The 12,429-nt window shown below is 51.7% G+C and overlaps 1 protein-coding gene across 1 annotated transcript in view; it reads left to right on the top strand.

Moving 5' to 3' along the window:
- The window catches only part of Cep85l (centrosomal protein 85 like), a 93,659-nt gene extending 85,946 nt beyond the window's left edge, over positions 1–7,713 (top strand). The window contains exons 11-13 of the mRNA XM_023714252.1: positions 2,811–2,918; positions 4,349–4,589; positions 6,427–7,713. Coding sequence (XP_023570020.1) covers positions 2,811–2,918; positions 4,349–4,589; positions 6,427–6,590 — 513 coding nt within the window. The 3' untranslated portion in view covers positions 6,591–7,713. The remainder of the gene's footprint in view (positions 1–2,810; positions 2,919–4,348; positions 4,590–6,426) is intronic.
- Positions 7,714–12,429: the final 4,716 nt, after the last annotated feature.

Raw genomic sequence — 12,429 nt, 5'->3', positions numbered from 1 at the left:
GCTGCACTCAGGGGAGCCACCTCGGACGAGGTACCCACTGGGTCCTGTGAGGCCTGTGGAACAGATGACTTCGTAGAAGGCTGTTCCCAGGCCTGACAGACTTGTAAAGTGGAGCACAGGCAACCGTGCTCTTCTTTGGAAGACGCCTTGTGTGGCTTAGGACTAGAATGGCTTTTCCTCCGGGGTGAGGTCCATTCTAACACACTGCAAGGCACGCTGGTCTCTTCTCAGACTCTGGAAAGGCCACCGATTTTCTCCCACTGACTTAGGAGCCCCACATAATCCACTCCCCTCCCTGCATTCCCTTCCAAGTCTGATGTTCGTACTCACCATGACGCTCAGGGTGTTCATCAGACGCAGGTCAGCGGCCCCAGGCCCTTTGCACTGGCTGAACCTCTTTCAGGATACCTGAAGACACCGTCTCGGGTACCTCAGCCTTCGGCTTACTTGCCACCTCGTGCATAGCCCTTCTCGCCCCCTGCCACATTAGCGCTCTTGCTAAAGCTCTGTTCCTGCACAGTCGCCTGCCTGATGAATGGTCTGGTGTAAGGAGTTCCTTTCATTCCGGGTTCGCCCAGGACAGGAGAACGTTCACATGGGGGATGGCAGGAGGCGCTGTGCCTGGCTGTGTGCGCGTGTGTGTCCCATGCCACAGCGTTAGTCTCCTCGGAGCGCTGCCGCCTCAGTTGGGCTGCAGGCGCTGAAGACTGCACGCTCCAGCGCAGCGCTTCCTTCCAGTGAGCCTTCGTCTGTGGGCGCGTTTCCCAGCATTCACGTCCAAACTGTCTACCACTCAGCACTTCTTGTGGCCCAGAAGTAATCCCGACAGGTCAGTAACCTCGGAGAGTTTAAAAAATGTCTACTGGGAATTTAAGAGAGCTTGTAGAAGTCAGAAACTTAGTTCAAATTTTTATTAATCCTCAACATGTTTAGTGAATCATGAGCAGGTTGTTAATCTGAATTTCACAAAGCCCAAAATTTATTTCAGAAAGGACTATAAGAAAACAAAAACAAAAACAAAAATATAAGGGCCAGCCAGATAGCTCAGTGGACTAAAGCACCTGCTTAGGCAGAGTGCAGTGGCTGGGGTTCGATACCTGGGGTGCCATGCTGGCCTGCCCCTGCTGGCATGCTGAGACGAGACTGGGTGTGGTGGCATGCGCCTGTAATCCCAGCCCTTGGGAAGCTGAAAACAGAAGAATCCTTATGAGTCTGATCTATGTAGTGAGACCCTGTAGACCCTGCGGATCCTGTCCTAAATACAGAAAAAAAAAAAAAAAAAGAAATACAGATTTTTAAAATTTCTGTGTAGTAGAATGCCCTCTTTTGAGCAATTCTGCCCTTTTAAAAAAATGTTAGATCTCAACAAATGCTTTGCGAAATTTTTCATAAAATAACATACATTATTCATTCTTGATAGAACAAATAAACTGAAGTGTCTCCAGCTTTCTTATGTACAAAAAGTAACACAGGGTATTAGGGATTAATATGTCAGAATAAATATACTGTACCTTTTAATTTATAAATAGCAATATGTATTTCAACAGCTCATTTGAATTATAGGTAAAAAAAAAACCCAAAAATGAACTACTTTCCGTGTTAAAGAATAGAATGATTTCTTGAAGAGGAGACTGTGCTGTATACTGCCTGAACTAGGCTTCCTCTTGGATACCTGTCTTAGTCGTCAGTTTTGTTCTGTTTTGTCTTACTTTGAGACCATAAGAAAATTAGCCAAATTTCTTTTCTTTGTCCCCATCCCTCAAAAATACGCTTTTGCACGTGACGTGAGGCGGCGCAGGGCTCTGCTGGTGTTCTGTCACGGTTCTCGCCCTCACTCCTGAGGACCCTGGGCGCGCCCACACGCCGCGAGTGCAGGCTGCCACGCGCTGCTGCTGCTGCTGCTGCTGCTGCTGCTGCTGCGTGTCCTGCTGCAGCCTGGGGCTGCTCCCTGAGCCCAGCTTCCTCCTCTGCACTGCTGCGTGCTTGCGGATGGTTCTCACAGAGCACGGCCCACTTCACTGCTGGTTTAAAATTCACTCTCCCGCAGAAACATTGATCTGCAGCTGACTATTACTTTGAGCATGACCTTAGATTGGTCTTGGTGTTACACTGTTCTGGCACCACCATCTTTCTGAAATGTAAGTGTTAACAATAGTTTATCTGTGATGCTTTTCTTATGTAATTCTAATAAACAATCGCAAACCTTAAACTTTAAGTTGTATTCTGGATTACAGCCACATGATATTGTTGGGTCAGAAATTATAAATACTCAGCTAAATAAATAAATCTCCATATGTTGTTCAATCAAATGCAGCCAAGAAAGAATTTCAGTGCCCAGAAATATATATACCCAGAGAACCCATGTACTCTATAAGTTAATAACATGGGTGGTTTTAAAAGGTTTGTTAGGGGGCCGGGGAGATGGCTCAGTGGAGTAAGTGCTTCCCTGGCAAGCGCAAGGGCCTGAGTTCAATCCCCGGTTCCAAAATAAATAAATAAATAAATAAATAAATAAATAAATAAATAAAATAAAAATAAAAGGTTTGTTAGAATTGCATAATTAGAATCATGCAAGAACATCATAGATAAACTGCTTTAAAACTTAGATTTTAGTAATGAAAATTGGAAAGGGGCTGTGTTCATAATGGTGCAGTACCGTTCCCTAAAAGTACACTGTTGCATCTTTTTACTGTTTCAGACGTGCATCTTCCAGCGCATTCAGAGCCAGCGCTGCTGGTTACTGTGTTACATCAGTACTTTCTTGCATGTGCTAGACGCGGTGCTTTACATCATTTTTGTTGTTGTCCTAGTCTATCCAAGGGAAGCTCTCTGAAGAGAAATCAACCACACAGATGCTGATGGAAGAGCTGCAAAGGAAAGAAAGAAGCCTCCAGAGGCTGACACAAGTGCTGCTGGAGGTGAGCAGCAGGAGTGCGGGTGGCCCGGAGGGCTGACCCACGCCTCTTGCGGGTTCAGCCAGCGCTTAGTTTGTATGAATTATCAGGACTCTTTTTAAACTGGCAGCTTGATTTTGATGTTCCAGGTAATTAAATCCTTTGGGTTTCCTAGGAAAATTAGGACAGGAGGACAAACCTCAATTGTTCTTATGTCTCAGAGGCCAGTTGTAGAGCCTTGACTCCATTCAGGTGGTTACTAGACAGACCGAGGCCCTCAGTGAGCAACAGGGCGTAAGCTAAGCACAAAATCACCCTGGTGGAGGGTGGGTCGTCGCGGGAGCAGATGCCTGTCTCGGTCGCGTGACATGAGCACGGACTTCGGGAACAAAGGTGCTCGCCAGAGCGCGTGCTCTGACTCACGTTTCAGCCATGGCTCCTGAGGAACGCATTTCAGGGGGAGGTCAGGACGTTTTCTTGAGTAACCACAGTTGTCATAGGTGGGAAGAACTGTGACCCCTTGACACTTGGTAATGCCGACGCTATGTGCAGATTGCCCACTTCGCAAATGTCTTCAGTGCCATTGCAAACAGCATTTAATCAAGGACTACTTACTGTGTTTGACGGTAGTGTTTTATAAATCCTTAGATCCCTTTATTTTAGTAGTGTGTGCTTGTGAATCATATTAGGGATTTGGCACATGTGTATATCGTGTGGTTGAAGACTGGAAGCCCATTTTTCTCCGACTTGAGGATTGTCCCCGCCCCTTGTAGCTTTGTCTGATTGTCTCTGCATGGGTGTCATTTATCTTGTTCTTCATGCTCTTGTACTTCTTTAAGCTGCACATTAAGCTAGAGACCTTGTGAAACTCGGGTCTCTTTTGGGGGCGAGAACTCATCGTGAGGGCTGTTTACTGATCAGATCATGCAGTGTCCAGTCACCTTGGGGTCAGGCTGGTCGTCGCATGGTCAAGCTGCACAGTGTCGAGCTCCGTCGTAGTTCAGCTGGCCCTGAACTCACTGTGTACCCCAGGCTGGCCTTGAACTTGCAGGAGGCCCAAGTGCTGGATTACAGTTGTGCACATCACACCCACCTAACATGCTTAGTAACTTAATTACTGCTGTCACTAGGAATAAAATTACTGAATAAGGTTGAGCATGTCATAAAGTAGTTTGTCTTTAGAATAAATCTCATTTATAGGAAAACGTGCACACAAAGCCTGGATGAGAGAAACCCACAGAAACTGAGACTGCCTGCACTTAGGCTTTTCCTCTGCGGCTTGCGCTGGGGCACCTGGGCCATTTCTGCCATCTCAGTGAGCCCTGTCCTTTCCCCCGTGCGTATGCACATGGTACCTGATGACGGACTTCTGCTCACGGATGTGGGAGCTGGCAGCCTGCGTGGCTGTGAGTACCTGTCCTCTGTCCTGACGGCTGGTGTTTTGCTCACCACAGAACCACAGACAGACAGGAGAGGGCTCTCTGCTGGGACTGGACCAGGACCAGGTCGAAGAGGCAGAGCCACCAAGGCAGCAGCCGGTGCCTCCCTCGCGGCCATTCTTGGACCTGGCAGTGATTGATCAGCTCTTCAAGGAGATGTCCTGCTGCCTGCTTGACTTGAAGGCGCTGTGCAGTATTCTCAACCAGCGGGCCCAGGGCAAGGAGCCCAATCTCTCCTTACTGCTGGGGATCAGGTGTAAGTGGCTTAGTGATTAGAAACCTGTCCTTGAGAGGCAGGAGCTCTGCCTGCCTTCCTTGTGTGCGGGGTTCCCTCCTTTCCTCCTGGGCTGTGGCTCTAGGTGTTGCTGGGGCCCTTTCCTCCTGTGATGTGACCTCCCTGCCTACAGAAAGGACGTGCCCACAGCCACGCTGTATGTGGATCCTGCATGGCACAGGCCTGGGCTCAGTCTCGGGCCTTGTGCCTGGGCAGGGGTGTGGTTTTTTGAGCAGGCCAGGGCAGCAGCCCTGGGAATCAGGGTGGTACACTTCACTTACACGTGGCCTCTGAGAACCAGATGCAGAAGGACCCTCTGGCCTGCCCAGAGCTGCCCACCCTCCTCATGTTCACCCCTGCTCACAGCTGCCGTTTCATTGATGACAGAGCCTTCCTTATCCTCAGGAGTGACAGCAGCCCCTCTGCTCCCTCCCTGCCCCTGCCTGCCCTCAGGGTTGACTGGGCCAGCTGGTGGTTAGCTCCCGGAACCCTGAGTCTTTGTGACTCCAGGGCCCCACAGCCAGACCCTGCCTTCCAACTGCACTCCAGCTGTTGCTGGAGTTCCATACTCGCCCTGGACACTCCTCAGTCCCGCCTTCCACGAGCTCCTTTGCTTCTCCCCCTGAGGTCCCAGCTTCTTTTCCTCAGGATTTGTCAAGCAAGCAGCCTTCCCCCGCCTGGCAGCTGTCCCATGTCAGATGGACATCTGTCCAACCCTGCCTGGAGGCCTCATGACTCCTATGGGAGCCCCCGAGCAGTGCAGCTGAGCACAGCCCCCTTCTCCTCACTGCAGTGCCGCCCACCAGCCCAGCGTTGATGCAGGAGCCAGGTGGTGATGACGGCCCTTCCCCTCTCACTCTGTAGCCATCAGCCCTGTCACACTGCTGTCCTTAACTCTTGGTCCTGGAGCCTTCACGTGGACTGACGTCTCTGTCACCCAGGTCCCCTCCATCCACACTGTCTGTCTAAACTGGGAGCCTGGTTTCCCAGTAGTCCCCTCCTGTGGTACAGGTAGATAGCACCTGTCCGCCTGCCTGGGGAGCTTCACCCTGGAGTTTTTCGGTTCTGTGCACTCAGTGCCTTCACTTACTCTACCTTTATGGCCCCTCTGGTGAGCTGGGCCAGCTGCTTCCTCAGGGAGGCCTGGCCACGCTTCCCAGTGGCACTTAGCCGAAGTCGAGTAGAGCAGAGAGCAAGCCACCAAGCTCAGCCTCCAGCCTGATGGCCAAACCAGAATTGCGGTTTGTTTATTAAAATACTAGCTGCCTGACAGGCCCAAGCCCTGGGCTGGCGGAGCAGGAAGGGCTCCACTGGTCCCTGCCCACGCCCGCTTTCTGGAGGGCTTCCTGGAGGTCAGGAGAGCTACTGGGGCGCCATCAGGCCCTGGTAGCAGTCACCAGCTCAGCCGGCTGCTGGGAGCTGTGGGGTCCCCACAGCCTCTCTGTGTGTCATGAAAACTGATATGCCAATCAGAAACTCACTTTGTGGTCATAAAAATTAAGATGCTTTTCAGACCCTTGTCTAAAGGAAAGGACTGAGGGCTCTAGTGGAACTTGTAAGAGACTTTAGAGGACGTTTTGTCCACGTTGAATATTATCATTCAGAAAGCCTGTTAAATTTGTATCACTCTGAATTTTATACATTTAGCTGGCAAAATTTTTAAAGGACCAAGTAGGTGATACCTGCAGTATTTAGTATCAAATGAGGACAATTTAATTGGAGCCTCACTAATACCGTGTAGCATTATGTTTCCGTGATGCTGAAGATGAAATCCTGGAAAGCAGAATGTCCGACATTCCTCTGTGCTTTATTCACACAGCGATGAACTGTTCAGCTGAAGACGTGGAAGTCGACCACAGCCCAGACACGCTCAGTAAGAAGCTGTCCGATGTGTGCCAGTTACGGAGGGACATTGATGAGCTGAGGACAACCATCTCCGACCGCTACGCCCAGGACATGGGGGACAGCTGCGTCACCCAGTGAGGCTCAGCGGAGCTGCTGCGCTCGCCTTGCGCTTCTGCCCAGGAGTTCAGCAGGAAGATGTGAGAACACGTGGCTTCCTTAGAGGGGTGCTTGTGCATCTGTGTTACTGAGGGGAAAGGTGTTGTGAGGAGGTTTTAGGGGGCTTTCTAGTCAGGCAAAAAAGTCAAGTTACCATTTAAAAGATGTGGTAGTCTACAAGAAAATGTCTGTATTCTGAAACTACCGATTGTAGGGCCAAGCTGTAAACAGTGACCTCAGAAAGGGTATAGGATTTGTTCATTCGTGGAGTTTTCTGGTGTGTGTGTGTGTGTGTGTGTGTGCGCGCGCATGCACGCGTGCGCTCTACCCACAAAATCTCTGACGATGTCAAGGGTCACAGCACAGGGCTTCTGAGAACAGCACGTACCATCTGCTCCTCCCTCCCTGCTCACTTTTCGGGGTTTCCGACGGGGCTGGCTGGAGCCAGGGGGGAGGCCGTGGCACTTGTGTCTCAGCAGTCACTGAGCAAGGCCGAGGCTTGGTGGCTCTTGGTACTGCAGGTAATTCATGTGTTACCAGGTTTAACATAATTTGAACTAATTTTAGCCTGTCCCGTAACAGTTCCAGTTTCTATTTACAGGTTAGTGCCTCACCCTGAACAAAGCCATCTGCATGATTAGTGCAAGCTTCTGGGGCGGAGGTCATCTGAAAAGACGACTGACAGTGACTGGAAACGTAGCTTCTTTATCCACATTTCAGTGTTTACAGTTCAACAGTTTTGTGCCTGTTTTGAAGTTTCAGCTGCTTTAGGAAAAAGCCAGCCCCTGCCGCAGATCTCTGTGGACACTAGCACAAAGCAGAATCTAGCTGAGCTGAGATTTTCATGCCTCGCGTGAGGTGCACTTCCTTAGGGTGGAGCTCTGCGTAGAATGTGGACTTGGCCGTTCACCTCTGGAGGACAGGGTGTGAGGCGCGGCACAGGTGACGCCAAGTGGACCCGCAGCAGCGTGGCCTGCTGCCCGCGTGCCTCGTCTGGCGCTGGCGGGGGCTCCAGAGGCTGCCCTGCGCCCGCCTGCCCAGAGTGCTCCGCGCTGCACTCCTGAGTCTACCTCACTGGGCAGGCGCTGTCCTCCGTGGGCCTTAGTCAGGGTGCTCACTTGGTTTGGAATGTCAGTCAGTGCTTAAAGACAGTAGTGCAAAGCACCAAAAAATGAGTGCAGAGGGTCCTGCCTTGCCAGTTAAGGTGAGAAGTTGGCCCTGTTCAGTAGCATTGTCCGCACCCCTGCCCACCAGCCCCACGAGGCAGCAACCCTTCATTCTCTGACAGGATCCCCGTCCTGCCAGGATTTGAGAATAAACGGACTAGTGGGCCAGGGCATCCCATTTGGGCCGGCCGGTTCTTCCTTCAGTGTCTTCTAGGTTTTCAGTTTAGGCTTAGATTTTTGCAGTGGTTGTGTTTTTAAAACAGAATTATGGGTTTTTTTTGTTTCTGTTTTGAATAGTTTTCTTTTCTGGTCTTGTTGGGATAAAATAATTTGTTGTTGTAGGTTTTCTGTCAATTACAGAATTCCCATATCTTGGGACAAAATTGTTTTGGTGTAGTAGGAAATGGATGAGGGGCTGCTGGTCTTGCAGTTCAGATGCTTGCTCTAGCCGAGGGGGGCTGAGGGGCAGTGGGCCCCGTTTGTACTCCAAATAGGATTCACTGTTTAATGTTAACAGTATTATACCGTAGGGAGATTTATTTTGGTGTGACCGTTTACTACGCTGAATTAGGCCTACATAGCTTGCTGGAGACAATCTCAAGACTGGACAGTGTTGCTAAGATGAATGTTGTCCATTTCTGATTTACTCATGAGTCTGTAGGATAATTTGTGTCGCCGAGACTCGGTGGGACTCTCAGGTGCTGCTTAAAGGGACTGGAGGGCACGCGCAGGTGTGGCCAGTTCTCCCAGGAGCAGCCACTGCCCAGGCGCTGGGCGCGTGGGCTCCGTGGCCAGGCTGTGTGGGCACCTCGGGTTTGACTTGTTGGCTTTCTCCTCCCACAGGCTCCCCCTCCAGGCTGTGGTTACAGCCACATGCCTCAAGACAGGGAGATAAGCGCTAGCTTCTGTTCGTGGGAGTCCTCTTCAGTGTTCAAAATGAGAGAAGCTGTCGCTTTTTTTATATGAAGAGTGAAATGTCTAGCTCTGCCCCAGAATGCCATCAGTGGTATTTGCCTTGTGATCATCGTATCTTTAATCATGAAGGGAAAGGACTTTGAGATCTTTCTTATTTCTGAGAAATACTATCATAGGAGGTAGTTTCTGATCAGGAAGCCTGACACCAGTGTTGCAGCTGCGGAGGGGAGAGCCTCTTGTGCCTTTTGCCTGTAGTAGGCCAGCGTCCCTCTCTTGTGGGCGCTCTGAGCGGGCACGACTCCTGCGTTGCGTTCTGCAGACGGGCCGACGGGGAGCAGCGTCCTCGAGACAGAGGGACCCACGGTGGGGCTGTGTCTGGGGACCCGGCCTTCGCTGTGGGACACGGGCTCCTTGAGAGCAGAGCGTGTCCCTGCGTGTATTTGTGTGTGTGCGTGGAGCTAATATGTGAGCTGTTCCTTAAATGCGGAGCGGGCTCACGTGGGGCGCGGCGAAGCCCTAGGTGCTGGCAGCCCGCAGCCCGCGGCCCGGGGGGCGCCGTGCCGAGGCTCGCGTCCTGAGCCTCCTGGATACCTCATGTGTACATAGTGTCCCCAGCGTGCGCGCACTGCGCTGACTGTAAAGAGGAGTGGGAGCCACTGGCTGGCTTTTGCCTTCTGACTATCATTTTTGCCTCCTCCTTTTGTAAAGGGGTTGTTTTTGTTTTGTAATAGTTTACAGCTGGAATTTTGAATGCCAAAGTTCTATTTATTAAACTAAGAAAAAATTTTCAATGTTAATGCCTAGTATTTTTTCACTGGATGATTGTTTGTTAATATTGGAATTTGTATTTACAGAGAAATAAATTTTTTTTATAAAAAGACATGTCTTCCTAGTGCCAACTGTTAATATATGAGTCTGTTTGAAACTCAGGGCTCTCTCCTGACCCCCTAAGGACAAACACGTGCTGACCAGACTTCGGCCGAAGGTCTTCCGTGAGTAATGCAAGGGGCCTTGGATGTGGCATGAAGCCTTCTGCAGCTTAGTCTGTTTCTCAGCTTGTTTTCCGCCGCTGAAAAGCCTTCCCTCAGGCCTGGCCATGCAGGGTGCAGGGCCTTTCTGACCACAGGTGTCACAGATGCAGAGTTGTAGCTATGTGCGTGTTAGCTGCTGGTGCTGAGTGCCCCTGTACAGGGCTTGGCGACACCTTGTAGGCAGCAGGCAATTCCCTGGCTTTCCAGTAGTTTCCCACGTTCCTGAGAGGTTGGGCACGTGTGTCAGCGTCCATGTACTGCGACAGAATATCCGAGAGAGGCACCATGGAGGAGGAAGATTATTTGGGCAGTTTCCGGGCCCACGGCGAGTCCCAGTGGACAGCTAGGGGAATTCAACTCAGATGCCAGAGGAAGGGGCTGGGATGGGCTCCATCCCTGAGGCCGTGGCCATGCCCCAGCCCCCCGGCTGCATTGCCACAGGCTGGAGCCCACTCGGCTGGGGGCCGGCAGCCGCCTGCATGCTGCCGCGCTGCGCACTGACTGAACAAGGCAGGTCTAAGGTCTGGCGTGAATGGGAAGTGAAGCAGGTGCAGTCTGAGAACACACGTGGTACCCGGCCAGAGAATGCGGTTTAAACAGTAGCGCAGCAGCTCCTTCCAAACAAGGACGCAAGGTGATTTCACCTTTCATTCCTACACTGACCGTCCAGTCATAAAACAAGGGGTTAAGGTTCACTGATCTATGGTGACTAAGACAACCCAGGAAGGGCCTCCTATTTGGGCGTTTGCCAATAAAAAGGGGCCTCACAACTACCCCGTTAGCTCCTGCCTCCTGGTGGGTAAGCGCTGCTGCTTTCCCCACCTCAGTCACAGAGCAGCGCAGAGGGTTACACGTGGGAGGCAGTGTCCTCGCTGGACACCTGTGTCGCCTGTCGCCTCCATGACAACCCCCTTGGAACCTTTCCTAGTGACCCCCTGCCTCTGTGACATCCTCACAGAGCTGTGTGGCACTTGGAGTCCAGGGGGCTGATGGAGGGAGCTGGCTGTGCTGTCCTGGGGGAGGAGCTTTCGCAGCTTCCTGCATGGGGCTCCGTTCTCCCATCCTCAAGGGCCAGGGCTGGGCGGGGTCCCTGCCATTGCTCGGGCCCTCTGCCCACTTTGTCCCTTTTAGGAGCCCTACGATTACCTCAGGGCCACCCTGGTAAATGGCCCAGGATTGGGGGGTCCTGGACAAGATCCCCCAGAGCCTGTGTGAGGGGTAGGTGAAAGGGTGAAATACATTCAGAAATGCATGGTGCGGGCTGGGAGGTCTATGCCTGAGGATGGGCGGAGATGGACACTCAGGTCAGCTGGGGTTACTGGGCTGTGCAGCAGTGGTGGTGTCCGATGACCAGGGGGCTGAGACCTTATGCTGAGAAGGTGGTCTGCTGAGGAGGATTACTTCAGAGGACTCGGAGGGTGCTGGTGACCTTACAGACAGCCATCTTCATGTGGGGAGAGAGGGCAGGTTAAGGAGGACTTTGTCCTTTCCCCAAGGTGAAACCTTGTTTTCATCATCACTCGGTTCTCAAGGAACCAGGACATCTCCAGATGATAAATCTTGCTCTGGGGCCTCACTGCATAAGGGACATGGAGGCTCCGACACTACAGCAGGCACGCACCGCTACGTCCCTACATGCCACGGCTGGCCGCATGGCAGGGTGCTAGGCCTGGACAAGCCCAGGCCACAGTTTAATTATGAAGTGATTCCCCCCCAGCGATTACAGAGCGCCGTCCTAGACACCTGTTTCATGGCTGGCTGTCCTGACTTTGGTTAGCTCTCCCTGCCGTAACAGATATAGTGGCCTTGGCTCATGAATGCTTTTGTGTGCAAACAGCATGGGGTGACAAGCAGAGCCACACCCATCTTCCAAGTACAAACACAAATGCCGCTGCCTTTTCTAGAGTCATAGAACAGAGTTTGTGAATGGAGGTACTGCTGTATCTGGGACAGTCAGAGAGAAGGGGTTGTGGGGTTCACTCCAGGGTAGATTTGGGCACAGCTGAGGCTGTAAATCGCGGCAGGTTTTGTGGTGGCCCTCGTGGCCCAGAAGGGAAAGGGGGAGGAGCTGGGGCAACATCTCCCCATGGCAGTATGTCCCCGCCAGGCTGGGACCCTTGACCCCCACCTCAGAAATCCCCATGCCCAGGGCCTGTGAGGGATGTCAGAGCCACCCATCCGCAGCTGCAGTCACCTGGCCACAGCCCAACTCCCATCTCTACCATGGGTCTAACAGCGGTCTAGTGTTCTACGCAGCTGAGTTAGATAGAAATAAGATAGGCAGTCAGACAGGGCCAGGTCCTCAGTGGACCCAGTAAGGAAGGTAAGATACCTGCAACTGTGGAGGAGACAGACACGCCTGCTGTGGGCCAGACCTCAAGATGAAAGAGTGAACAAATGCCCCCACAAGCCTCCCTAGGGATAGACACCAGGGACTGATACTCCAGAAGGTATCAGTCACCGTGAAAGAGCCAGGAAGAGTCACTAACCTAGTCCCCTACTGGAAGAGCTCCTGTTCTGTATTCATGCCCACTTGCTCCGTGACTGGCTTTACCCATTTGATCCCAATTTAACCTATTTTACCTGACTAATCATCCTTAGAATCTTACTGGTTGACCATAGTAGTTTGGTCCCACCTCATGCCCACCTTGGGAGTTCCCCTGTTTTCCACCTTACCACCTGCTTTTGCTCTATAAAAATCTCTTAAAA

Source organism: Octodon degus, unplaced genomic scaffold, assembly GCF_000260255.1.
Source record: "Octodon degus isolate 3935 unplaced genomic scaffold, OctDeg1.0 scaffold00034, whole genome shotgun sequence".
NCBI lineage: Eukaryota > Metazoa > Chordata > Mammalia > Rodentia > Octodontidae > Octodon > Octodon degus.
This window is presented reverse-complemented; position numbering and strand designations above follow the sequence as displayed.